The sequence below is a fragment of the Equus przewalskii genome, chromosome 2 (genome assembly GCF_037783145.1).
Source record: "Equus przewalskii isolate Varuska chromosome 2, EquPr2, whole genome shotgun sequence".
NCBI classification, from domain to species: Eukaryota; Metazoa; Chordata; class Mammalia; order Perissodactyla; family Equidae; genus Equus; species Equus przewalskii.
In genome coordinates this window covers 59075987-59103323 of record NC_091832.1, presented here as the reverse complement: position 1 = coordinate 59103323, position 27337 = coordinate 59075987, and the positions used below count along the sequence as shown (strand labels likewise).

The 27337-nt window shown below is 51.2% G+C and overlaps 2 protein-coding genes across 2 annotated transcripts in view; one reads left to right on the top strand and one right to left on the bottom strand.

The window, feature by feature from the left end:
* LOC103554788 (RP1 like 1) overlaps positions 1-27337 on the top strand; it is a 124588-nt gene that overhangs the window by 28887 nt on the left and 68364 nt on the right. The gene's annotated exons all lie outside the window — the stretch shown is intronic.
* Positions 231-26158, bottom strand: C2H8orf74 (chromosome 2 C8orf74 homolog). Its single transcript, XM_008526032.2, has 4 exons — positions 25970-26158; positions 24156-24348; positions 2923-3326; positions 231-585 (listed from the first exon to the last, which is right to left on the bottom strand). Exons 1-4 carry the CDS (start codon positions 26015-26017, stop codon positions 331-333), a joined length of 900 nt encoding a protein of 299 aa, XP_008524254.1. The 5' UTR covers positions 26018-26158; the 3' UTR covers positions 231-330.

Below are 27337 nucleotides of genomic sequence, written 5' to 3'. Positions count from 1 at the left end.
TCCTGGTGTCTGCTGTCACCCTCGCCCTTACCTGCTTAAACTCACTGGTGGTAGTTCTGTCCTCAGCGTCTAAGCTGAGTCAACAAGTGCTGTTTGCCTGCACACTGAGCACAAAGCTCCGTGCTGAGCAGAGAAGGACAGCTTTCTTCCGCTGTGTGGGGAAAATCCATCTGCGTTGGATTTTCAGGCGGTGGAAGATGGTTTCCAAAAAGAAGATAGAGAGAAGATGGTGGGTGTTGTTATGCTTCTTTTAATTGTAAGAAATCTCTGATCTCTTGGTGCTGAGCGCATGGCAGGAGGCTTTCCTGGTTGTCAATGGCTCTTCCTCAGTCACAGCCCCAGGGCCTTCTCCTTCTTTGCTTTCGCCTTCTTCTCTTGGTTTGGTTTGGAGAACTGAGGAGACCCCTCTGGCCCTGGCTGAGCAGTGACTGAGAGGGGGAAAGGGATAGGGGCGTTGAGATTTAAAGTCTTCTTCTGAAGTCTCAGGTCCAAAATATCAAAAGTCGTCTGGATCTCATACTGCAGCAGCTCCTTCAGATGCTCCATCTGGATGCGAATGGCCTCGTTGATGAGATTTTCTAACTCCTGGAAGAAACAGGACATGGCTGGTGAACGGGGCTCTGGGGAAGGCTGAGGCTGTCGCAGACAGAGTTCCTCGACAGGATCCAATTCTCAACTCAGCCCCCTCCATTTTCTGTGTGCTAGGACCGTCCGTGCCCCCTCCAGGTCTCCTCTGCGCCCTACTCTGTGCGCTGGGAGGCTGACTTATAAGGGCTGCGTCAACTGGCTACCTTGACCTCTGACTTCTGATTGAGTTCAGCCAATGGGAGGTCCTGGAGGAGACGGGAGGATGGGAGGAGAGTGAAGCCTCTCACCCTCTTCCCGAACAGCTGTGGGTTGGCCATGACCATGGTCTCCTTCTACAGGCATGCCTGCTGTCCCAAGGCCCTCTCCTACAGCTCCTGCTCTCTTTTTAGGTTCCAGTGATGGCTTCATTCCCTCTCCCTCAGGTCCACTCTGGCAATCACCATGTTTGACTGTGTCCTTTAGTACTACCTTGTTCTGGGCCCATACAGTTCCAGATCCCCTACTTTCTGGTCAACGCAGGTTCCAGTTGGAGATCAACCGCCTTCCTTCCCCTCCTCCCCCATCTCATCCTCACATCTCAAAGTTCTGGGAGCAGGCTCCATCGGACAGACAGGGGAAAGTGCTCAGAGAGTGGGCATGGCCCCCAACTAGTCAGCCACAGGAAGAAGGGAAACTCAGCCACCATCCACCATGTTAAACAGGAGAACCTCTCTGTCATCTTAATCCGGATCATGGCATCATGGAACCCTGGAGCTATGGACCAGGTAACTGCATTTTTCCAAGCTCCCTGCCTGAGCAATCCAACAGCAGAGGAGAGTTCATGCTTGTCCCGAGGACGCCGGGGGACACGCTTCGAGCATCCAGTTGCCTAGAGGACATTTCTTTGAGATCTCGTATTTTGACTTAGAGTCTCATACAAAATCTTGCATTTACCTCAGAGCGTCTCCTTGGTTGTTTTTATGTAAAAATAACGTTCTTCCCTTAGGTCCTTGGGAAGGATTGTGTTCCGAGAGGATGCACCATGTTTGTTCTGTGGTGTGAGTGTGCCCAGCTCAGGCACACCACCAGGGGCACATAGCAGAGGGGACTCCAGCCCACAAGCTCCACCAGGCAGGGACCAGCAGCAAAGTAAAGGAAGCCGCAGGGTAGCTGGGGGGCAGCAGGGAAGAGCATCTGTGTGGGGGAGCAGGAGCCGGAGGAGAGGCAGCTCCTCCCACCCCAGGCCTTGCCCACATCTTCCAGAGTAAGGTGCCCCGAAGGAGGTGAAGACAGGCTATTGCTTGCGTTCTGTCAGGTCCCCGCTGGACGTCTTAATGTACTAAGATTATGTAGCAGCCCAACGTGCTTTTCATCTATCTTAGAAGAATATCATTCATTCTATTCTATTAATTGTTCTTTAGAGATTTTTCCAATGTTTTATATGTATTTAAAAGAGAACTTCCCAGTGCCATTCACTCTGGCTGACAATTCAGAAGCCAAACCCTTTTGGAACACACAGACCTGCAATGCCGTACCCCCATGCCAGCACCACCCCCTCCCCAACACATGCACACGTGTATATACACACACACGCACATACTTGTTTCTTTGTTCAAGGATGATGCAACAATGATGATATCAGTGCCTATGTATAGTTAAAAAATAAATTTAGACTCAGCCAGGCCCTCGAGAAGTTGGCTGCCCTGGGCCCAGCCAGTCATCATTTACTGAAGAGCTGGCCATGGGAGACTCTGGCTCCTGGAGCCCGAGTCGTCCTTGAGACCCATCAAGACAGCAGCCCACTTTCTCAGATCCACAGACCAGACTTTTCTAGGTTGACCCTGGACCACTGGCCCTACCCCTTAGCCTACCTCACCATATCACCCACCCTGAGCTGTCCCTCATGGCCCTTCCTTTATCGTCCCCCGAGGCCTTGATGGATACTGGCCCTGCAGGCAGACGAAGGGCACAGAGAGACTGTGGTGGAATCTGTCACCAATCGAAGATGCAGTGAAAAGAACTTGGACTTTCGGGTTAGGCAGACCTTAGCCCAAATGTGAATTCTACCACGTGCTAGCTCAGTGACCGTGGGCGGGTTGATTACATTTTCTGAGCCTCAGTTGTCTCATCATTAAAATGGGGACATGAATTATACTCACAGGGACGTTTTGTGAAACGTGCACACAAAGTGTGCAGTAGATGCTCAGTGACTGTCTGTCTCTTTTGCCCCCTCCCTGTGTGCAGACAACTGGATTCTGCCTGTGCATCCGACTCCAGCCTGGACGTTCTCTTGGCAGGAACGGGCGTTTGCACGTGGCAGATGAGCATCCTCCCCCCTCGCCAGCACAGCCTTACCTCTCTCTTCAGAACCTGGCTCCGCTGCCAGGACCTCTCCGAGAACATGCTCTCTAGCAGGTGCTCCTGCTCCAGGTGCAGTGCCTCCTTCAGGAGCAGCACGTTGGTGTGCTTCTGTGCCTCAGCCAGGCTGAGCTCGCCCACCTGCTGCTCGTGCTTCCAGGTTTCCCTGTCCACGCCCTCAGCCAGCGGGAGGGGCTGGGGCGGCACACACACCACCAGGTGGGTGACGGTCAGGTTGACTTCCTGGTCCTGGCCCAGGACATACTGGTAGAGTCTGTAGTGGTAGATGAAGGTGTTGTGGAAGTAGTCGCAGAGGTCCACCAGGTGCATGGTGTTGAACTGTCCCTGGTAATCTCTGAGCTTGTTTCCCAAAATTGTCACAGCCTCAGTGATGGAGGAGCCTGTGGGCACAGAAGGGCCAGGCATTGAGTGTGAACCAGGGTAAAGCTGCATCAATAGCTGATCAATATAGGCTCTGACCCCAGAGCCCAAGTCCTACCAGCTAGTCTATATTACTATTTATTAGCTCCTGAAAGCTATGTAGTGTATCACATTGCCCTTTTTACCTTGGCTTCTAGGAAGCTCAGAGCCAATTTTATGTAGCAATTTACATTTATCCCATTTTTTCTTATATGATTATCCCACTCCTTACCTATATTTTAACTTTTAGCTCTTGTTTTAAAGACTTAGTTCATTTGTGCTTTATATTGTTTCCACTTCAAACCCTTTGGGAAGGAGATGAGAGTGTAATAAGGGGATTCTGATAAAAGTGGAGCGTGAGATGATGGAGAGACAGAGGTCCAGGTGACCATTGTACTGAAGACTTGTGTCACCGTCAGGCAAACTTTGTTTATACCGTGCAGACATCAGCTCTGAGGGGAGCCTCACGGGCAAGGATCCTCAGAGGGTGGGCCTTCTTCCCCATCTGCTCCCGTTCACTCCTCTTCCCGCCACTCCATCAGAGGCACAGGGTAGTGGGCAGGGAGGCAGAACTCACATATGACTGAGTCTTAACACAGGGGGTGGTTCAGTAAAGGATCAGGGCTAAGCAATGTGCGTGCTCTGGGGAACAGAACCAAGCAGAGAGAGAGGCGAGACAAGGGACAGAGAGAGAGCATGGTCCCTGTGTGAGGAGACCTGGGTCCTCACCCAGGCACCATCCCTGAGGCACACTGTGAACTCATCTGAGGCTCTCCTGTTCCCTGGCTCAGTGTCCACCTCTGCAGGATGGAAGCTTGGGCCAGGGTACCCCCAAGTCACCTGCTTTTGTGGATCCCCCATTTCCATCTCTGGAGACGGAGACCAAGTGCTGAATGTAGGGAGGCTGGCTTCCCTCCTGGAGTGGAGGCCCACCTGCCTTCAGGTCCCCTCCCTTGTCTCCCCTGCATGAGTCTCTCACCCCCTCTCCCCCGCCCTGGCAGCTAGGGTGCTCCCTGCTGCTTCAGGAGTGGCTGTCTCAGGGTCGCCCACACGGTTGTTTTTCAAGTCTTCCCCACCCCCATCCTATGTTCACTTTGGCTCCTCGCTCTTGGCCTTGAGTGGGAGCATTTACCGTAAATCTCCCCAGAGTACCAAGAGGGTAGAGGCATCGCTGTCTCAGAGAAATATCAGCACATGGAGCATCACTCCACTTTGAGCTTTGTGAGAGTATGCTGGAAAGTGTCCTTTGGATTTAGGCTTCAGTCTCCTGAGGGAGGGAAGAATGGAGGCCTCTGTGTCGTGCAGAATTAAAGGGGGGTGGGCTGCGCTTTCCCCTTCTTTCAAGGGAAATCAGCAGGCTCAGAGGCCTGAGAGGGTGCTCCAGTCTCAGGGTAGCATAGGGGAAGGGCACTGGGTTGGGAGGCCTCAGACAGCCCTGTCCCTTCCTAGCCTTGACACTTGGGCCTTCGCTCCCTCAAATGTAAAATGGGGGATGATTGTACATACTTTGTAGGATTGTTGGGAGGATCAAGAGGGATGACATATCCAAGTGCCTTGTACAGAGCCTGCTACAAGGTAATAATCAATAAATTCTGGAGGAGAAGGAGTTTGTTTCTGCCCTGTGAGAAAAGTCTCTCCTGGCCCATCTATCCTTCCTTCCCTCCATCTCTCCATCAATCTGTTCATCCATCTATCTCTCCATCCATCCATTGATCCATCATTCATGCATCCACCTCTTCATCCATTCATTCATCCATCATCTATCCAACCATCCATCCATCCATCTCCATCCATCCATCCATCACTCCATCCATCCATTGATCCGTCCATACATCCATCCAAGATTAATTTGTCAAACTCTTACTGAGCATCTATTAATTACTAGGCACTATGCTAGGTTCTGGCAATACAATGATAAATAAGACACATCCTTTGCCCTCAAAGTGCTTACAGGAGAGATGCGCAAGCAGATGTTACAGTACATGGGTAAAGAGGAACAGAATCAGGTGAAAGACAATGCTCCGTTGAGGATAGGGGTTTTCTTGGAGAAGATGACACATGAGCTGTATCTCAGGAGCTGAGTGAGACTGAGCCAGAAAAGACGGTGGGGGAGGCACTTCATGGGTACAGCGTGAGTGAGAGCAGAGAGGCAAGAAGCTGCATGGCATGGGTGGGGAACAAGACAGGGTTTGTTGTTGTTGGCGCCTAAAGATGGAGGCAGAAAATGGCAAGCTTTGAGGGGAGAGGTGGGTGGAAGACAGATGGGAGGGCCTTGAATGCTGTGTTCAGAAGCCAGGGCCTTGAATCCTTGGCAGTGCAGGGCCTGCCCAGGGGTGTAGGCAGGTTGTAGACGTGGTTATGCTTGCCTTGAGCTCAGTCACATTGACGGTCATGTGGTGGCCTGTGGGGAGACAGTGACCCAGTCCAGGTGGGAGTTGCCGTGGTCTGAGAGTGCCAGGCCAGCAGGCGTGGGGGAAGGAGCAGAATGAGAGGCAGGACTGAGGGTCAGATGTGGGGCGTGATGGAGACCTGCACGACTCCTGGGTTCTTATGAAGGACACGTGGGGAGTGGTGGGGCTGCCAACAGAATACAATACAGGTGGACGTTCACCTCCAACTTGACCCCTGCCCTCAGAGAGCTTCTGATCTGGGGAAGAGGAGACAGTTGGCAGATGACATCCACCTCTTAATCTCAGCCCCAGCTCAGGGCTCTGTGCACTGTCGGAGCCGACAGATAGTGAGTGAGTAAAGGGACACATTCTGATACGTTAAGTGCAGTGAAGGGGCTGTTCATTTATCCACTCAACAGATATTTTTTTAGGGGCTTTCCATGTGCGCAGAACTCTTCCAGGTCCCAGGGAGGCAGGGAAGGGATAGGGAGAAAGCACACAGCTGGTGTAACTCTGCTCAGTGCCACACAGGGCTGGGCGGGCACCCAAGAGGAGGAAGTGACCTTCTCAGGGAAGTCAGGGAGTGGTTCCCTGAGGAAGTGATGAAGGAGCTGAGACGGGCAGTATCAGAGGAGTTACTGGGCAAAGAGAGGTGAGAAAGAGTGAAGCAGGCAGGGAGGACAGCGTGTGCAAAGGCCCCGCGATTGGAGAAAGCATTGCACATTTGAGGAACTGAAAAGTTAGGATGGCGAGTTGGTATGCTAGAGAGCAACCAGTGTGGGGGCCACCTCGTTCTCAATGAGGCTGGGAGGTGAACAGGGACTGGGCAGTGCAGGGCCACATAAGCCCCTATGGGAGGAATTTGGTCTTCATCCTAAGATGCTATTAAAACAATGACCCTTTCAAGACATGAGTCAGATCATGATCTGCCTGTCATACTTTACACTGTGAAAGCTTAAGTTGTCCAGAGGCCCATCCATCCCTTCCTTCTGACTCAGTTTCTCCTCTCCCCCTCTCCCTCTGCTCCTGGCACACTGGCCTCAGCCCAGGATGCCGTTCCCTACACAGGACTCTCTCCTCACCCCCAGGAGTGCCACGATCCCACAAAGGCCTCTCCAGCCACCCCACCCCACACCCCCTAGAAACTAGTTATTTTGCCATATCAAGCAAAAGTTGAAAGTTACGTTTAATGAAAATAATTTTTAAGAAATTAATTTTGTCAATTGTTTTGCTAGGAAAACAGATTTGAATGATCTTTTAAGATTTGATTGCATTGCTATGATCATTATATATTTATATAAATTGCTTATGGAATTTGACATATGTAATTTTTGCATGTGTTATTTGACAATTACAATTTATGTAAGTAAACAAATTACATCAAAAGTTACTCAGAGAGTGCAGTTATAATGTTAAGTTAGATGGTGATAGCTTTTTAATTTTTAATTTGACTTAAAAATTTTAGTCATCTTTAACCCTGCATCGAATACAAAAAGCTTCATATATGTATAAAATAGATATACATAGAGTATATAATTAGATATACAGAATTTAATAGGGGTGGGAGATTAGAGAAAAGTGTCTTAAACAGCTTCTCAATATGATCCAGCAATGCCAATCCTGAGTGTACACCCAAAGGAGACGAAACCAGGATCCTGAAGAGGTATCTTCAAGGCAGCATCTTTTACTGTAGCCAAGATATGGAGACAAGAAAAGCATCTGTCGATGGACGAATGGTTAAAGAAATTCTTCTCTCTATAGATAGATAGACAAGTAGATAGATACACACACACACACAATGGAATGTTATTCAGCCTTAAAAAAGAAGGAAATCTTGTCGTTTGCGACAGCATGGATGGACCTGGAGGACATTATGCTAATTGAAACAAGCAAGACACAGAAAGACAAAGACTGCATGATCCCATTTCTATGTGGAATGTAAAAAAGTGGAACTCACAGAAGCAGGGAGCAGAATGGTGTTGCCAGGGGCTGGGGAGAGGAATGGGGAGATGGTCAGAAGGCACGAACTTACAGCTGTGCAAGATGAGTAAGTTCTGGAGATCTAATGCACAACGTGGTGCCTGTAGCTAATGATACTGTTTTGTATACTTGAAATTAAGAGAGTAGATCTTAAATGTTTTCACTACAAATAAATGTGGTAACTGTGTGAGGCGGTGGATGTGTTAATTAGTCTGATCGTGGTAATCATTTCACAATGTATACGTATATCAAAACATTATGTGCATTTAAATACTTATTTTCAATTACTGACAAATTGTCAAATTTTTGTTTGTCAGTTATAGCTCAGTAGAGCTGGCGGTGGGGCGGGAATCACGCACATAAAATATTTTAAAAAGTAAAATGGCTCCTAAGGGAAGCAATCATAAAAAAAGGTTGAGACGCTGATTTAGCGTGCCACAGTGTGCAAGGCACCTTCCTCCCCATTTTCTCATCTGATTCTCACAGCTTCTCACCCGTGTCATGGCGACCCAGCTGGCACTGGGACGACCTGTGCATTTTGGCCAGTCAGGCCTTTGATCCCAGGAACCCGTCCACCCCTGAACCTGGGTCCCAGGTTGGCAGTGGGGAGGGGACTGAGGCCAGAGGGAGCCCTGTGTTCCAGAATCACCCAGAGCTTTCTAAAAATACAAATCCCCCTTCACAGCACCATCTCAAAAAAGCCTGGTTCCAGGTTTGAAAATTGCTGCCTCTGGACTCTGATGGGAGTTATGAGCCAGGCAGAGCCAAGAGAACTCAGATGTTGACATACACGGGCCGCTGAATCAGGAAATAAACAACGGGCAGAAGGATGGAGCCAAAGCCCCAAACTCCCTGCTGCTCCACCGAGTGACCGCGCCATGTGGCGCCTGCCCTCAGGACCCCCGTCCCCTCACCTGTGACACGGCTGCTGAGTCCCTTCCTGCGCAGGGGTGAGCCTCGGATTCGGTGGGCATTTGGTTTTACTCCTTTTTGCTTTTGGAGAGGGGTGGTTTAAAATGACACAGAGTATATAGTTTCGTTTTATTTTATGGCGCTCGTGTACATTACGTAACTACATAACAAGAGTTGAGGACTCCTCCAGCAGCAACACGCAAGTGAGTGCCCAGACGTAGGGCACAACCGGTGAAGGAGTTGGGGGTGGGGGGGCGGGGAACAATACCCCAGAGGGCCGGCAGGTGCCCGCATGGGGGAGGGGAGGCGCGTTGACCGGGATGCTGGCGGCGGGGAGCGGAGGAAAGTTTCCTGCAGAGCCGACGCCGGAGCCCAGTGTAGAAGGCCACAGAGTAGTTTGGAAGAAGACAGTGGGAAGGGGCACCCGGGAGGAGGCATAGCAGAGACGAAGGCGGGAGGCGAGCGGTGAGACTACGGCGTGCGCAGGCGCATGGAGCCACGTGGTTGGCAGTTTCTGGGAGGCAGAGCTGGAGTCTGGGGGACTGGCTGGCGGCACAGAAGGACTTGAGGTCTTCAGTTTGCAAAGGGCGGGCTCATGTGTGCCACGTGAAAGAGTGAGACTTCATCCCAGAAGCTGGACTCTCTAACTGGAATGCATGAAACCTGAGGACATCCAAGGATGGGCTTCTGGACCCGCGGGGGCATCCTGGAACTGCATTCAGAATTTGGCATGCGCATTTTTTTCTGCAGAGAGTGTGCTTAGAGAGAATCATCAAATTCCTGAAAGCAGAGTGGAGAAGCGCGCAGGGAGCTGTGGAGCCGCTCAGGGGTGTTGAGCAGAGAAGCGGGAGGTCACACAAGTATTTCAGAGGAATGGTGGTGGGGCCTGGAGGAGGGCAGGGACGACCCGTAAAGGAATCCCAGAGGGTTGGGGAGCAGGGTGAGGTCATCCATTTCTGTTTCTGGTGGTCAGAGCTGGACTCCAGGCCTGTGGGGAGGCGACTCCAGGCCCCAGGTGAGCTTCCTGAGGTGAGTCATCCCAGCTCCTCTTATCCAGAGGTCTTGCAGATCTCTCCCCCTCCAGCCTGGCCTGGCAGCGCATGGGGCTTGGGTCACCTGCCTCTTTTCGGGTCACTTTGGGTGGCCATGACTGCCTCGTTTGCCAAGGCCAGTCCCTGGTCTGCAGCCATGCACAGAGCCCAGGTTTGAGTCAAGAAGTCTGCGGGCCCAGTCCTGCTGAGTGCCCTCAGCCAACGTGTACAGGTGCTGCCAGCTGCCTGCCATCCTGCCAGACGTCCTACAACAGGCATGAGCTATGGCCTCAGCCTAGAGGTCATAAAACACAGTGTGAACCTTGTCACAGGTCAAGAGGGAAGGGGGCCCGGGGCTGAATGCTAACTTTCAGCCCCAAGACACTCCTTCAACCAGATCTAGGTTTCAGCTAAGATGGCACCCAGCTGGCTCCCGAGACCCTTTCTTGGCCCCCAGACCACTCTCCCGTTTGCCGCAGGTCGAGAAGTCCCGGATGACTCAGAAAGCCGAGGATTAAGTCTCAGGGAGAAGCCTGTGGCTGTGGGAGACAGATCTGTACCTGCAAGTTGCTCTTCAATAACAGGGAGTGGCCTTCATTTGCATTGGCTGCTGGGAACTTCCTGAAGACAGTCCCCAGGCCCCTGGAGGCCAGCACCTGTGCAGGGATGCGCTCCAGGGTGGAGGAGGAGAGCAAGCAGGAGGGGAAGAGCGGGGGTGGGATGGCAGCACCAGATGCCCCAGAATCAGGGCAAAAAGGCACTGGGCTTGGACCAGACACTCTGGGCGCCTCCCACCGCCCTCGCCTGCGGGGTCTGGAGCTGGGTGAGAGCAAGGCAGATGCCCCACATCCTGGTGAGGCTGGGCACGGTGAAGAGGGGCTGTTCCTTTTGGGTGGGTGTGAGGGGAGGCTCCAGGGGCCACTGGTGCCACAGACAAACCAGTTTCCTTGTCCCTGCCTTGGCTCCAAGGGGAGAGACCAAGTCAGACAGCAGCCTGGCCCAGCTTACCTTTCCAAATACCTGAGCGCCTACCAGGGCTGGCTGGGATAGTGGGAAGATGATGAGGTACAAGACCCATGACCTCCACCCCCATCCTGAGCCCTGAACGCTGCCCCTGCCCACCTTTCTGTTCTTGGGAAGGCTGCCAAACTAGTTCACCCCGCGGCACTGAGGACAGTGCAGCTCAGAAGACAGGCTGTGCTTTCCTTGAAGCACAGAGGACTCTTGTCTAGGGAGCTCCCCCCGTGCTCCGCATGTCCTGGGTCACCTCAGGCTCCGCCCAACCCCCCGCCAGCTCTGTGGGACAGGTGGAGGCACCATCCCCACTTCACCTGTGAGAGAAACTGAGGCTCAAAGAGGTCAAGGGATTTACTCAAGGGCACACAGCTGGTGAGTGGCAGAGCCGCTGTCAGCCATCCAGCGCCAGGCGCCTTGGGGCTCTCTTTGTAGACCCTTGGAGGTGGACACTGGAAGATCCCCCAACCCTCTCAGTTACAGGTTTCCAAAGGATGTTCTGCAATAGTATTACACAGAAATAAATGTTCCACGACCAGAGACTGTGAAGACATGTTGGATCAAGAGAAATTAAACAGAGCCCTTAATATGCTAACGGACTCAGTAAAATCTGCTAATGGGCTCAGCAAATGGCCAAAAAGGTTGAACATTTTGAGCTAGTCTAGTCCTTTAGAGGCCCAGAGAAAGGAAGGGACTTGCCTAAGGCTCGCTGTGGTGAAGTCAGGATCAAAGTCAGGAGCTCCAACCAGGGGTCAGGGGTCTGGGACATGGCAGTGGGGTTGCACCCCTGTCACCATTGCCGTGTGGGGAAAGAGACTCGTTCTGCTTCCCGTCATTGCCCACCTGGCCCTAGAGTTTCTTGCTGGGTCAGAAACTTCTCAGAAGGGTGGGCTGGGGCAGCGCCTGCCCGGGGAAGGGATGAGCAGGGCCAGGAGACAGGGGTCTTGGGAGTTTGCTCTGTGGCTGCCCTGCTGACTGCTGGCCCTGGGATGGCAGGAATCTAGGGTGAGAGCCCGGGAGCTTCCCCCTTGCTTGAGACCGCTCCCTATGGCTCCTGCCTGTCTCGAGCTCTCTGGGCTGTGGGCCTGCCCTCCTCCCAGCGCAGACCAAGCAGTTCCTTTGGGAGCACTCCTTTCCAGGGGAGTCCAGTGGTGGAGCTGCCTGGTGATCTGCAGGGAGAGGAGAGAGGGCCATCTGCTTTGGCCTGACAGCCCCCATCTTGGGAGGAGGGCCAGCAGCACCCCTGCAGACCTCATCAGATCCCCTGGGATTGGTCAGAGGGCCACCAAATGGTTGGAGATGGACCTTCCTTGCTGCCCTATGATCACAGGACCAAGGACCTGACAGCACTGCGGCTCCCTGGCCATGAGCCCTGTTCCCCACCAAGGTTCACAGTCACGTGGCCACCAGTGAGCCTAGGGCAGCCCTTGAACTGAAGACTTGTTGACGCTGGGGTCGTTCCTGAGAGCTCGGCCCCTCCATGAGGGGCGATGCGGCGTGCCAGGTGGGAGCACGGCCTGGGCGTTCAGACCGATGTGGGCTCACATCTGGCTTCTCTTTCTTAATCACTTGCACGGGCTATTTGGCCTCTCTGGCATCAGTGTTCTTTTTTATTTTCTTCTTCTTCTCCCCAAAGCCTCCTGGTACATAGTTGTATATTCTAGTTGTGAGTGCCTCTGGTTGTGCGACGTCAGTATTCTTATCCACAAAATGGAGGCATTAAAAATGCCCACCTCATAGCGTTAGATGAGGGCGCATGTGTGCAGTGCTTCCCACAGTGCCTGGTGCTCAGTGAGCACTCAGTAAATAACGTGGTCATCATCATGAAGACTCTTCTGGCATTCCAGCTCCCTGGGGCCTGTAAGCTCTTCCACTCTGGCTTTCCAGAGGGCGCAGCATGGCCCTCAGGCAGTGCATCCTACAGACTGGGTTTCCTCAGTCCAGACCCTCTGAGGTCCTTACCTTGCAGCTCTCTTTACCTTGCTGGGGGGTGGGGCATGGGATGCAGGTGTGCTTTCTTTCCTGGTCACGTGTCTGATGAGAGGGAAGGATGGCTGCAAGTCAGCTGGGTCCCCAGTTACCGGGTTGCAGAGGACCGGGGAAGGAGCAGCCCTCCCAGTCAGACCATTGACTGAATAAATTGACAGTTCATAGCTCTCCCCAGCATCTCTTGGGCATCCTCTTCTCTTCCCTCTATTGTGAGCTCCTCAGTGGCAGGAGCCTGCTAGAATAGACTAGATTTCCCAAACCCAAAGGATCTTTCCAGAAAGCTCTGAACACGTGGTTGCTGCCCAATGCTAAGCTCACCAACCTGCACCAGCGTGCTACTTTACAGTTTTAAAGCATTTTAATTATCTTATCAATTTATTTAATTGATGACAGTCAACCCATGAAATAGGTGATTGCTGCCATTTAACAGATGAGGAAGCTGAGGCTTAGAAATCTTATATAAAATCAGGACTCAAACCCAGATTCTCTATCTCCAGGATGAGTAGACCACAGCTCTTGCAGCATTTTTGAGGAGAAAATGGAAGATATATGGGATAAACAGAACTATAGTACTTCCACTAGGGCTTTCCAATTTTAATTTTATTGCGGTAAAATATACACAACATAAAACTTACCATTTTAACCATTTTTAAGTGTACATTTCAGCGGCATTAGGTCCATCCGCCTTGTTGTACAACCATCACCACCGTCCACCTCCAGGACTTTTCTCATCTTGTAAAACTGAAACTCTGGACCTCTTAAACACTAACTCCCTCTGAGCCCCTCCTCCTAGCCTGACAACCACCGTTCTACTGTCTCTGTGACTTTGACTACTCTAGGTACTTCATACTGTTGGAATCATACGGTATTTGTCCTTTTGGGACTGGCTTATTTCATTTGGCATTGTGTCTTCAAGGGTCATCCACGCTGCAGCACATGTCAGAACTTCCTTTCTTTGTAAGGCTGAATAATATTCCATTGTATGGATAGACCACATTTGGTTTATCCATTCCTCTGTTGCTGGACGCGGGGTGCGTCCACCTTTTCGCTGTTGTGAATACTGCTGCCGCGAACATGGGTATTTATCTCTGAGGCTCTGCTTTCAGTTCTTTTGGGTGTGTACCCAGAAGTGGAATTGCTGGATCATATGTAATTCTAGATCTAATTTTTTGAGGAACACCCTACTGTTTTGCCATCCACTAGGTTTTCATTTTTGTTTTTAAGATAAACCAATAGTCACATTAAAAGAAAAATTTGCCCAAACACTAGGATTAGAAAGATTTTGTTGTCTTTTACAGGTTTCCTCTCTAGGACTCAAAGGGCAAACACAGGGCCGTATACTTTAAAGGTTGTCCTGGGCTTTTTCCCAAGTTGTTCTCTTTGCCCATAGTGGACCCCCTATTTGTCTGCTTAGCAGATGCACCCCTCACTGTTCCTCACCCCCCTTCCTCAAGAAGTTGCATGGTTAGTGCCACAGAACTTTTGCAGGAAGGACAGATTCCGGGGCCAGAAGGTCTCAGGGTTAATGTTGGTCCTGCCCTTTTCTGTGTGACAATTTGCAAGTTACCTAACCTCTCTGAAACTCACTTGCATCATCGTGAAATGGGGACAATAGTACCCACCCACCCAAGATTGCTGAGAACATTAAATGAGGTGATCCACTCAAAGAGCTTAGCACATTGTGACTGCTGAGTGGATGACCTCTCTTCCCCACCCCATAGCCCAGTGCTCTGGCCGTGCTTGCTGGAGAATGTCTGAATGAGTGGGGCAGTGTTCAGAGGACAGAACAGGAGCTATCATTTGGATGGCTCAGAGAATCAGATTTCAGTTTAGCAGCAGGAAGAACTTTCTAGAAGCAAGAGCTTTATCAGCGGAGTGGGTCTTGTCTTGAGGCGTGAGGAGGCATCTGGCTGGTGTCCTGAGTAATGTGTGTGTGGTGGTGGTGATGGGGGACGGCTTGGATCAGGTGACCTCTTGGGTCCCTTTTGATGCTAAGAAGCTACGGTGATTTCCACGGAGCTGACAATCCCCTGTAGCCACATCTGGGGTGCTGCGGGCACCTCCTGGCCAAGCTCTGCAGCTGTCTCAGGTTTGGTGAGGGGAGTGCTGACTTTGGTTCCTCCTCGTCATCCTTGTCACCATCATTCTTGAGATGAGAATGACCAAGCAGTCCCGCGTCTCAGGGACATGGCACTGTACCGAGACAGAATCAGCCGCTGCATACCCATACCTTGTCCTCTCTGATGTGGAGGGGCTCTGAAACTGAGCAGCAAGTCCAGCTGACCAAGGAAGGACATGGGAAGTTAGAGGTAGGGCATGGGGTCACTCCAAAGGGCCGGAGGTCTCAAGGGCACCAGTACCATCTGGCCACACACAGGTGACACATCCAGGCCAGAACACATTAGCCAACATGCACAGCTCACCCTCTCAGCTGGGCCTGGGCCACATGCCAGACTGGAGCCGGCCTGCTGGGGGCCAGGATCCCAGGCCCAGGCTGTGAGTAAGTAACAGGTGACCCAGTTAGGAACCCAGCCCCAAGGTGTTCACCTGGTTCTTCCAGGTGCTCAGCTCTTCCTGCATACCAGCAGCCTCAGTCCACTCTCCGCAGGGTGCTCTCCCTGGCTTCATGCTTCTTGAGCCCTTGAGTGCCCTGTGTACAGATCTCTCTGATCAAGATAGAAGGTCTCATGGTGGGGTGTGTGCTCTGCCATCAGACAGGCCTGGGTTCAAATCCTAACCCACTTCCTAGAGGTGCAACCTGGGGCAAGTTACTTAAACTCTCTAGGCCCTAGTTTCTTCATCTTTAGAAGAGTGGCTGAGATGCAAGGTCACGGTGAGGATTACAGACACTGCATGTGAAAATGCCAGGATCGCGGAGCCCTCCCTGTTCCTCCCTCTGCAGGATGCATGGTCCCTCGGGGAAGGTTGGGGGGGTTTCTATGGCACAGTCTCACCTGGTCAGCTGGGACTGCACTCCGTGTTACAGGCTGGATTAACACGCTGTTCTCTGCGCTCGCTTTCCCCCTACACCAGTTCATCTATTGAAGTCCTAACCCCCGGGATCTCAGAATGTGACTGTCCTTAGAGATAGGGTCTTTCAAGAGGTAGTTACGGTTAAATGAGGTCATGTGGGTGGGCCCTAAACTGATGTGACTGATGTCTTTATACGAGATGAGGACACAGACGCACAGAGGGAAGACCATGTGAGGACACAGTGGGAAGACGGCCGTCTGCACGCCAAGGAGAGAGGCCTAGTGAGAAATCAACCCTGCCAACACCTTCATCTTGGACTTCCAGACCCAGAACCGTGAGAAAATAAATCTCTGTTGTTGGAAACAGCCAGTTTGCGGTACTTTATCACGGCCGCCTGAGCAGACCGGTATGCTCCGGGAGGTATCTCTGAAGTGACAGTTGCTCAGTTGCCCCAAGAAATGCTCTTCCAAGATGTCAGTCAGTGGCCTCTGTGGAAACTTCCACTCTCCATCAATAAAGAGGTTGCCTCCAAAGGCCCCTCCTCCAGTTTAGTCTGAGGGGTGTCAGGTTCAGGCAGCCCTGGAGAAGGCCGCAGGAGCAGCCACCTTGCTCACGTGAAGGGGTGCCTGCTGTCTGCTCCAGCTGGTCCTGAGTCGCTGGAGGCTCCCGCACGCAGTGGGGGGCCCTTGGGGGCTGGCAGGGTAGACCCTGGACATGGCCATGAGTGTGCTGGGAGGAAGAGTTCGTGCAGGAGGGCATATTTGCCTCCTGCCAGCCCCAGGCCATGGGGGGCGGGAGGGGTGGCTGCCTCCCATCCTACAGCTGCCTGGATGACATTTCCTAGAGAATCGGGAGTGGCCATGGGTGGAACCGCAGATACCAGTGATGTATCGCACTTCATCGGGAACTCGCCTGGTCGCCTCATGCCTGCACTGATGGGTCATCAAGGCCCACTTCCTCTCAACCCCAGTGTTTGGGGGCCAGGCCAGCAGGAAAGGCATTCTGCCCAGCTCAGAAGTCTAGGTGGATCATCAGAGAGAGGCCAGTGCCCGCCAGACATTGATGATGACAAGAGTCAGAAGCTGCAAAGTGGCTGACACAGAAGGCTCCGCAGGTGAGCAGGTGGTGCAGGAGGTTGGTGCAGAAGGCTTTGCAGGTGAGCAGGTAGGTGTGGGCCCTGGGCAAGCACATGCGCTGGCTCGCAAGCCTCTGGCCCTCAACTTTCCACTAAGTGAGGCCTGAGGCTGGGGAGGCTGTGCAGTCAGAAAGAAGAAGTGCAGGGCCTCCTGGGCACCCTAACTCTCTGCAGCTCCCAAAGGCGAAGGAGAAGACCTCAGGGTCCCCATTGTGCCCCAACATCTCTCCTGTCTCCTCTCCAGGAGCCTCAGCCAGGGGATGCAGAATTTGCCCCTTCCTGTGACTTCCTCCCTCCAAGACAGAGCTGGCAGTCTTCTGTCCCTCTGTGCTGTGCTGATGACTTCACCCTCGACCCCAAGGACACAGCAGGATGGGACCGGCCCAGCGCTTCCTGGAGGCTGGCAGAGGCGGTGCCGACGAAAGGACTCTTTCGTCTGGCGTGGAGTTGAGACGGGAACGTCCTGGTGAGCCGTTTGCCAGGACAGAGTCGGCCTCTGCCTTTGCTCAGGCCGCCCTTTCCCTCCCGGGACTGAGGCTCAATTGGGCCAGAGATGAGCCGAGCTGGGGCTGTCCTGGCAGAGCTCTGAATCATTGTGCAAATACGACCCTCCTTAAATGCTGTCTGCCAACTTTGTTATCTAGTATGCAAACAGAACTCAGCCAGCTTAGCCCCCAGTTAAACAAACAAACAAAAACTCCCTGGAGAGGGACCGGCCCAGTGGTGCAGCGGTTAAGTGCGGACGTTCCTCTTTGGAGGCCGGGGTTCACTGGTTCGGATCCCGGGTGTAGACATGGCGCTGCTTGGCATGACATGCTTGGGTAGGTGTCCCACAAATAAAGTAGAGGAAGATGGGCATGGATGTTAGCTCAGGACCAGTCTTCCTCAGCAAAAAGAGGAGGATTGGCAGCAGATGTTAGCTCAGGGCTAATCTTCCTCAAAAAAGAAAAATCCCTGGACAAGCTACCTTTCAAAAATGACAGACCAGAGTGAACTTTAGCCGAAACATCTGCAGTCCTGCCTGAGGGTGAGGGGAAGACAAAAAAGAGCACAGACAGCGAGGCCCCTGAGGCGCAGCATACAGCAACTTCTTGTCCTGGACCATTAGCATTGTGTTCATAGCCCACCTCACCTCCCTGAGGGGTGGACATGTGGGAGCGAACACTTGTCGAGCACTTATTCTGTACCTGTCACTCTGCTGTGTGTTTTGTATGCCCTTCTCTTTGAACCCTTCCACCTGCCCTGGCAGTTGGAATTATTATTTCCCTCATTTTACAGGTGAGGAAACAAAGGCACAGAGAGGTAAAGTTAAGTTTTCAAGGTTACACAGTAATAAGTGATGGAGGTGGGATTTGAACCCAGATCTCCTGACTGCAGAGTCTGGTGAATCACTGTTCCATGCTGCCTCTCACGTCACCTGGACGTGCAGCCCTCAAGGAAGGAACCCTGGGATGAGGCAGGTCCTGTACCTGCCTCTCTGCATACAGAATGTACCATCTCCATGGGCCTCAAGAACCTACCCATTCATTCATTCATTCATTCATTCAGTTGTTTCTTCGTGCAACACTCACTGTGTGCCACATGTGTTGTTTGGCACTGGGGGGATGGGTAGAGGGGACAAAAGTGAAGACGGTGAAGACTCCGCTCCAGGAGTTCATGCCTCCCCATGGTCCCGCCTTCCGTGCTGTCCAATCATAGGTCTTTGGGGAGGAGTTTAGATTTGAAGAGAAGGAAGGAGGACGGCTCGAGGGAAACCAGTTTGAGAAGGATGAACGAGACAGCCATGGCAGGCAGGAGGACAGTGAACATGTGTGCGGGAACCCAGAGAGGATGTAGCTGCAGAAATCCAGGTGCCAGGTGCTCATAAAAGGCACTGAGGATGTCTAGTCTAGATGTGAAGCCATGACAGTCGCATCATATAAGACTCATTAAATGTCAGCGGGGCCTGCACTCTGCTAGAGGACAGACTCTGAGCATTCAGTATGAGGTACGAAAGGCAGATGGAACTGGATAGAACAAGCAGCTTCCTAGTAACGAGAGTGATTGTACAACGGAATGAATTGCCTCAGGAGGAGGGAACTCCCTGTCACCTGGACATGTCAGCAGAGGCTGGAAGAACCTCGTTGGCTGGTTGAGGGGATCCCTGAAGCAGAGGGAGTTTTCTGATCACCAAGTCTCCTACCTGCTCTAGGGTTTTAGGAGTCTCCGAGACGTAGATAGGCTGTTGGCAAGGTGCGTGATAACCAGAGAGGCCAAAAACTCCAGAGCAATCTGATCTCCTCGGCATGGAGTTGGCTTGCATCATCGTCGAATGTTTTTCATGGGCTCGGCTGAGGAAGGCTCTGATGGAAACTTGAAAGAGCCCGAGTTCCCACCTGCTTGGGGCTGACATTCTTCTTCCCGCTCGTCAGTGTTTGTTCTGGCCACGAGCCACTGCAGAGCTCACCCGATGGGGTTGAACTCTGGTACGCATGCGTTGCTGTGAGCAGGGGACCCAGAAGGATGCCAGTAAGACCTCGGGGGTGGGGGCTGGGGGTGACTGGGGGTGAATGAAATTTCCTCAGGATCTCTGAAAACAAGCCATGAGCAATGCCATGTCTTGCTCAAGGCTTCAAGACTGGGACCACTGGGTGGGAACGCTGGCCTGGAGGAGAGAAGTGGAAGGGCACACGGGCAGCGTGGAAATAAAAAGAGGCTGATCTGAGTGCACACAAGAAGTGCGATGGGAACACGGAGTGGCTGGAAGCAGGGGAGTGATGGAATTTTATCTGTGTCTGAAAAAAATCATTGTGTCATTTGGCGAATGGTGCAGAAGTACAAGATTTGAAAGCAGTGGACGAGTCAAGGATGGAGGTGGGTTAGAAAGGGTGATGGACGAGGAGATGGTGAAAGTGGTGAGATCAGAGAAGGACACGGATGTGCTGCTGATGTGACTGGTGGGTGAGCTCTGGGTGCATCGGGGCTGGGGACATCATGCGTCAGGGACAGGGCACCCTGCATCCTGTTTGCTTGGTCAGAAGGACAGAGGAGGGCCTCAAATGTGCCACACATTAAAAAAAATAGTATACTTAAAAAAATGATTTCAAAATAAAGAAAAGTTTCAAAAAGAGTACACAATCAGGACAGTGTGGTATTGGCAAAAGAATAGACAAATGGATCAATGGAGCATAATAGAGAGCTCAGAAATAGACCCACATTAATATAGTCAACTGATCTTTGATGAAGAAGCAAAGGCAATTCAATGAGTAAAGATAATCTTTTCACCAAGTAGTGCCAGAACAATTGGACATCCACGTGCAAAAGACTAAATGTAGACACAGACCTTACACTCATCACAATAATTAACTCAAAATGGGTCAAATAGCTAAATGTAAAATACAAAACTATTAAACCTCTAGAAGATATCATAGGATAAAATCTAGATGACCTTGGGTGTGGTAATGACTTGTTAGCTACAACATCAAAGGTGTGGTCCATGAAAGAAGAATTGATGATCTCGAGTTCATTAAGTTTCAAAACTCTGCTTTGCAAAAGCACTGTCAGGAGAATGAGAAGACATGCCACAGACTGAGAGAGAATATTTGCAAAAAACACATCTGATAAAGGACTGTTAAGCAAAATATATAAAGAACTCTTAAATAATAAGAAAACAACCTGATTGAAAAGTGGGTAAAGACCTTAACAGACACCTCACCAAAGAAGAAATCCTGATGGCAAAGGAGCACATGCAAAGATCCTTCACGTTTGTCATCAGGGAGATGCAAATTAAAACAATGAGATACCACTACATACCAATGGCTGAAATCCAGAACACAGACAACAGTGAATGCTGGTGAGGATGTGGAGCAGCAGGAGCTCTCATGCTGTGCTGGTGGGGATGCAGAATGGCACAGCCACTTTGGAAGACAGTTTGACAGTTTCGTACAAAACTAAACCTACTCTTAGCATATGATCCAGCAATCTCACTCCTTGGTATTTACGCAAAGGATCTGGAAACTTATGTCCACACAAAAATGTGCACACAAATATTTATTGCAGCTTTATTCATAATTGCAAAAACTTGGAAGCAACCAAGGTGCCCTTTGGTGGGTGAATGAATACATAAACCATGGCACATCCAGACAATGGAATGTTGCTCAGTGCCAAAAAGAAATGAGCTGTCAAGCCATGTAAAGACATGAAGGAAACTTAAGTGCATGTTACTAAGTGAAAGAAGCCAATCTGAAAGGGCTACACATTGTATGATTCCACCTCTATGACATTCTGGAAAAGGCAAAACTATGGAGACAGTAAAAAGATCAGTGGTTGCCAGGGGTTGGGGGGGAGGAAGGGATGAATAGGGGGAGCACAGAGGTTTTTAGGGCAGTGAAACTGTTCTACAGTCATTATACATTTGCCCAAACCCATAGGATGTATAACACCAAGCAGGAACCCTAATGTAACCCATGGACTCTGGGTGATAATGACTTGTCAGTGTAGGTTCATCAGTGGTGACAATGGTGAAAGATGCTGATGATGGGGCAGGCTGTGCATGTGTTCAGGGCAAGGTTTCTGTGGGAAATCTCTGTGCTTTCTGCTCTGTTTTGCTGTGAACTTAAAACTGCTCTAAAAATTAAAGTCTATGAAAAAATAATACAATCTGAAACCATAAAACTCCCAGAAGAAGACAGGGAAAATCTTGACGTTGGTCTTGGGAATGATTTTTTGGATATGACAACTAAAGCACAGACAACAAAAGTAAAAAGAGACAAGTGGAACTACATGAAACTAAAAAGCTCCTGTACAGCAAAAGGAATGATCAACAAAATGAAAAGGCAACCTGTGGACTGAAAGAAAATATTTGCAAACCACATATCTGATAAAGGGTTAATATACAAAATACATGAGGAACTCATACAACTCAATAGCAAAAATCCAAATATTCCAATTAAAAAATGGGAAAAGTACCTGAATAGACATTTTCCCAAGGAAGATGTTCAAATAGTCAACAGGTACAGGAAAAGATGCTCAATGTCACTAGTCATCAGGGAAATGCAAATCAAAACCACAATGAGGTATCATCTCACACCTGTTAGAATGGCCATCATCAAAAAGACAAGCAATAACAAGTGCTGGCGAGGATGTGGAGAAAAGGGAACCCTCGTGCACTGTTGGTGGGAATGTAAATTGGTGCGGCCACTATGGAAAACAGTATGGAGTTTCCTCAAGAAGTTAAAAATAGAGCTACCACGTGATATAGCAAACCCATGTCTGGGTATATATCCCAAAGAAATGAAATCACTGTCTTGAAGGGATGTCTGCAGCCCGTGTTCACTGCAGCATTGTTCACAGTTGTCACAGCCAAGACATGGAAACAACCTGTGTGCCCACTGATGGATGGATGGAGAAAATGTAGGACACACACACACACACACAGGAATATTATTCAGACATGAAAAAGAAAGGAATCCTACCGTTTGTGACATGATAAACCTTGAGAGCATAATGCTAAGTAAGAGAAGTCAGAAAGAGAAAGACAAATACCATCTAATCTCACTTACCTGTGGAATCTGAAAAGCTGAACTCATGGAAACAGAAAACCGACTGGTGGTTGCCAGAGGTGGGTGGGGGATGGGCAAAATGGATGAACAGGGGCAAAATGTACAAACTTCCGGCAATAAGATATAGAAGTCCTGGGGATGTCAGGTACAGCATGGTGACTACAGTTAACAACACATATTGTATATTTGAAAGTTGCTAAGAGAGTAGACCTTAAAAGTCCTTATCACAAGAAAAACTCTTTGTAACTGGGTGAGGTGATGGATGTTAGCTAAACTCGCTGTGGTAATCATTTCGCAATATATATGTGTATCAATTCATTATGTTGCATACCTTAAACTTACACATCGTTATATGTCAATTATATCTCAATAAAACTGGAAAAAAAATTGTACAAGGAAATTTCTGCCAAACTACTTGAAGAATAAGTGGCCTGCATGACGCCTCGTCATCCTAGAATCCTTCCGTGTGCCTTTCCTGACACAAGGACATTCGCGTCACCACGACCATCAGACGCGGGGGATCACCCTTGACACATCACTCCTGTCTGATCCCCAGGCCTCGTTCAGGTTTCTCCAGTTGTCCCAATAATGTTCTTTATAGCAAAAGAACCCAAATGGGGGCCACATGTCACATTTCATGGCTGCGTCTCCTCAGTATCTTTCAATTGAGAACAGTTCCTGTCTTTCCTTGGTTCTCATGACCTTAATGTCCTTGAAGCTTACCGGAGAGGGACTTTGTTCAGTGCGCCTAATTTGACGTTTTCTCATGGTTAGATCAGGTTCTGCGTCTTCGCTAGAACCGTCACAGAAGGATGCTGGGTGGTCCTTTTGCATCCTGCCAAGGGGCAGGGTATTCTCAGTGTGTTCTCTCACTCATGGAGCATTTTATCAAGGAGGTGTCTGCCAGACTCCCTCGCTGTAAAAGTCTTCTTTTCCCCTTTGTGATCAGTAAGGATGTGTGGGGAGCTTCTCAGGAAGTATGTAAACATCCCATTTCTCATCAAGCATTCACCTGCTGGCTTTAGCACCCATTGGTGATTCTTGGCCAAGTATTATTATGATGGTAGCCATAGGGGGGCTGCTCCATATATTTGCTTATGAATGAACCTGCACCTCACAGCCCAAGAGGTGGACGAATGTGACCACATCCCCTCGTGCCATGGAGTCCCAGGGAGAGAGAGATGCTCATCTTCTTTTCATGAACCCCAAGACGGAGCAGGGGTGGAGAGAGGGTCCCTCTGTAAACTCACCTGATTGTTATTCCCCCATCCCTGCCAGCAAGCTGATGCTTATGAAGGATTCCTCCAAAATATCCAGCAGAGCAAACCCTGATACCAGGAACAATTTGCAGTCTTTCAGGAGTACAATGGGAAGTCAATGAAGTATTTTAAGCAGAGGAGTGACATGTTTGATTTATGTTAAGCAGAAACAAAACAAAAATTCTGAATCATGCTCCCTCCTCTGTCCTCTCTAAAACAAAATTTTACTTCCCTCTGAGACTACCCTCAACTACCTATCCCAAAGGTATTGAGCTGATGATGAAATTCATACTAAACTGTAAATGACTGACTGAGAGGCAAACACCCCGGCTGCTGTGTGAACAGCTTGGAGTGGTACAAGATTTTTAGCCAGGGAGATTAGTGTAAAGGCTCAGCAAGGATATTCTGTTTGCTCTACTTTCCAGAAAGCCTGGACAGGGACCCTGTTTATGAGCATGTGAGGAGGCTAAATGCCAGGGAAAGAAAGGAAGGGGCTCCAGGCTCCTCAGAGGGCTCCTGGGGCTGTGGGTTGCAGAGGGGTCCTGTGCGCCCCCCACCCCCTGCAAGCTCCCTTGGATGCCTTGTACCTTTGGTTTCCCTGAGCAGCTCTTCTGCGAACTTGACCACCTTGGCCACCTCCACCCACGGGAAGCCTTTGCCCACGGCAAAGATGATGCTCTCGTAGAGGATATCCAGCAGGATGCTCCTGCGGGCATCTCTCAGCTCGTCAAACTGTTCCCAGTGCAGCAGTCTCCGGAGGTGCTCCCGACCTTCTGGTTTCTGCAAGGCATGAGACGGGGTGGAGGGCGTGACCAAGAACTAGGATGCCATCTTCACTGGGCAAGACACTGCTGGGGGCCCTGCATGGGCTCCCCACCAGCCTGCAGATGACTGGGAATGTGGATGCCCCTAGGCACAAGGAAGCTTTGGTTCCTGGACAGTTTCCCCTCCCCTTTCTGGGAATGTGCTTTCCTTTCTGGTACTGCTCCTTCCTCTGAGAGTTCTCATGCTAGCCACTGCATGTGTTTGTGTCTCTCCAGCAGGCCTCAAGTGCTGAATTATGGTCCCTTCTTCCTCGTCCCTAAAACTTACTTCCCTCTGAGCCTACTCTCAACTTGCTATCACAGAGGTATTGATGTGATGATGAAATTCATACTAAAATGTAAATGACTGACTCAGAAGAGGCTTGGTGAAGCAGTGCTTTAGCAGAAGAAACGTATCTTGCTTGGTGAAAACTCACGCACTTTGGCAGGCCAGGGGGTAAAGACTGGTCAGTGTACCTTTTCTCCTATCTATAGGTAAGAACTCGTTGTACTTGAGAGTTCACTTGGCCTTTCAGAAATGCTCTTGTAGATCACCAATGTTCTTGTAGGTAGGAGGAGCAAGCGCCTTTAAAGGAGAGTGTAAGAGAAGGTGTGGCATGAAGTGGAGACCCCCTGAACACAGGAGTGTTTCTCCCCTGGGGGAAAGGGAGGCTCTGGCTGTGGAGACCTTGGGCGGACAGATGGCAGACTGGGTACCAGAAGGAGGCCCAGAGTCCTGTCCTCAGCCTCCAGGGACACCTGGAGCTTCTCCTGCACCACCGTTTTCTGCCTGACCCCAGCAACCCTGATCTCACAATCCCCAGGGTGGCATCTGATGGGACTGCTGTTGGAAGATCTAGAGAAGGTGGTGGGCACGTGTCCTGTGCTGGGGAGGGGGCCCGGGGCAGCCTTCATCTGCTGCCTGCCCGTCAGCTCGTCGCTGCAGGCCGGACGCCGGCCTGTGTGCACAGTTGGCATGGGGTCCTCTTGCTGAGGTCTGCAGCTGTGCCCTGATCCGCTCTGTGGATGCCCTGTTCTGGAAGGAGCTTGCAAGAGGTCCAGGCCCTGCAGGTTGGCTCCTCATCCCTCTACAGGCCCCTCCTTGCTTACGCCTTTCAGCTTCACAATGGGTTCTGAGAAACCGATAAAATCTCTCCCTCGTCCCTGCCCCAAAGCAACAGTCCCCCCACACACACACACACATACACAACCACACACACTCCCTACACATGTTGGCATGCAATCCCAAAGGGGCCCTTGGGAGAGGTGGTCCCGGGGTGACCAGCCCCAGGGCCCCCCAGCCCTTCTTGGAGTGGAGGTGCCCACTCCCTCCGTGCCTGCCTCCTCCTTCCTCCAGGTGGGCTCTGCTGCATCAGGGGCTTCACTGCAGGCCCAGAAAACAGCCCCAAGCTTCAAGGCTGGGAGGCCTTTGGCCTGGCATTGCGCACCGGTCGTGGGCCTCAGACGTGGTGTGTGGGAAGGGGTGCTGTCCAAGGTGTCCATCCTGAGAGGCGCCCTCGAGCGCGGCTTCCCGCACACACCTCACTGTTAGACGGATCCGAGCCAACTTCCTTGGAGAAGCCACATTTGCTCTTTACCTGGCATTGGAAGACTTTTTTCAATCCCTGGGGTGTGAGGAGTGCCATGGCCCCTGCATCCAGCTCCAGGAGACCTGGCCAGGACTGACTCAGAGTTCCTGGAACCCTGGGAGTGAGCGTGCCGGCTTTGTGAGGTCATGAAGACCTGCTGCGAGGTGGCTGTTTCCAGGTCCCTTTCCTCCCGGCCCCTCCCCTCTGGCTGGGCTCTGGGTGTCACCCCCCAACCAGCTCAGGGACCTTGATCTCTTCCCCCCTCCAGCCTCTCCCTGCAGCTGTCCACCTCCAGGAAAGAGTCTCAGGTCTTCCTGTGAACACTCACATGTCCCCCCATCCTGCATATCCTTCTAACCCAAGCCCCCATAGCTTTCCTTTCTTCTACAGTCAAGGATTTGTCTCCATGAAAAGATGGATTCCGTCGGCTGTCTTCGCATCCTCACTGACTCCTCGTCCTGCTCAGATCTGGCTTCCACCCCACTTCTTTACTGGCCCGTGGCAGCCATGACTCCCTGTTTCCAGCGTCCTGACTTTGCTTTGGGGTTCAGAAAACAGTTCTGTGGGGGTGTCCCCAGGTGCAGTGCCCAAGCACCTCCACGGGAGATTTGTAGGGCTCTAGTCTCTCTCTCCCAGCTAGCTTTGCCCTTCTCTGTCCCAGAATTCCTGGTGCCTGCTTGTCACCTGAGAGGCAAGTCCTGCCCTCCCCTGCCTGCCTGCCTGTAAGCCCCAGCTCACGGGAGTCCCACCCCGGAGCCTCAGTGAGGAAAGTTTGGGATGCTGGTTGGGGTTGGTGGCTGAGCCATCCGGTCCTGGGGCTGCCTCCGCTGGAGCACAGCCTGCCCTCGGCTCTTTGGGTTTGGGACTGGCCAGGGGGCTCCTGGCCAGGTGAGAGAGCTCCCACATTACAGCTCTTCCCACAGCGGGGGAAGGGGTAGGAACTCCCAGGTTTCCAGCATCTGCCACCTCAACCACTCAGAGGCTCATCCCCATCAGCCATGTTGCTCCATCAAGGCTGGTTCCACAGCCCCCCTCCCTTACCCTCACCGTCCTATTACTTCTGGGCTCTCCTGCCCTTCCCACCTCCAGGAAGACCTTGGTTGCGGCCACTCTCCTACACCCCTGCAGATTACTAGGGACAGGGGGATGGGGAAGGAGTGTCTCTTCCCTCCCATGAGACCCTCGGGCTCTTCATGCAAACTTACCCATTCTCTCTTCAGCAAACTTCACACTCTTGTTTACCACATGGAGGGAATGAATGTGTGCCCCTTGCAACATGTGGTTGGGATCCCTTTTTGTCCTTGTCATCTTTAGCTGATGCCTCTATTGAACATTTGTTTACTTCTTGGCTCCTAATAAGCTACTCTCTCCTGTATG

What these genes read in the sequence shown, in the direction of transcription:
- C2H8orf74 (XM_008526032.2), bottom strand. Translation starts at nt 26,017, where the DNA reads ATGGCACTCCTCACACCCCAGGGATTGAAAAAAGTCTTCCAATGCCAG. An exon ending in AAAAAGTCTTCCAATGCCAG is followed by an intron (nt 24,349 to 25,969) that starts GTAAAGAGCAAA and finishes CATGCCTTGCAG; the next exon opens with AAACCAGAAGGTCGGGAGCA. An exon ending in GCTGCTCAGGGAAACCAAAG is followed by an intron (nt 3,327 to 24,155) that starts GTACAAGGCATC and finishes CTGTGCCCACAG; the next exon opens with GCTCCTCCATCACTGAGGCT.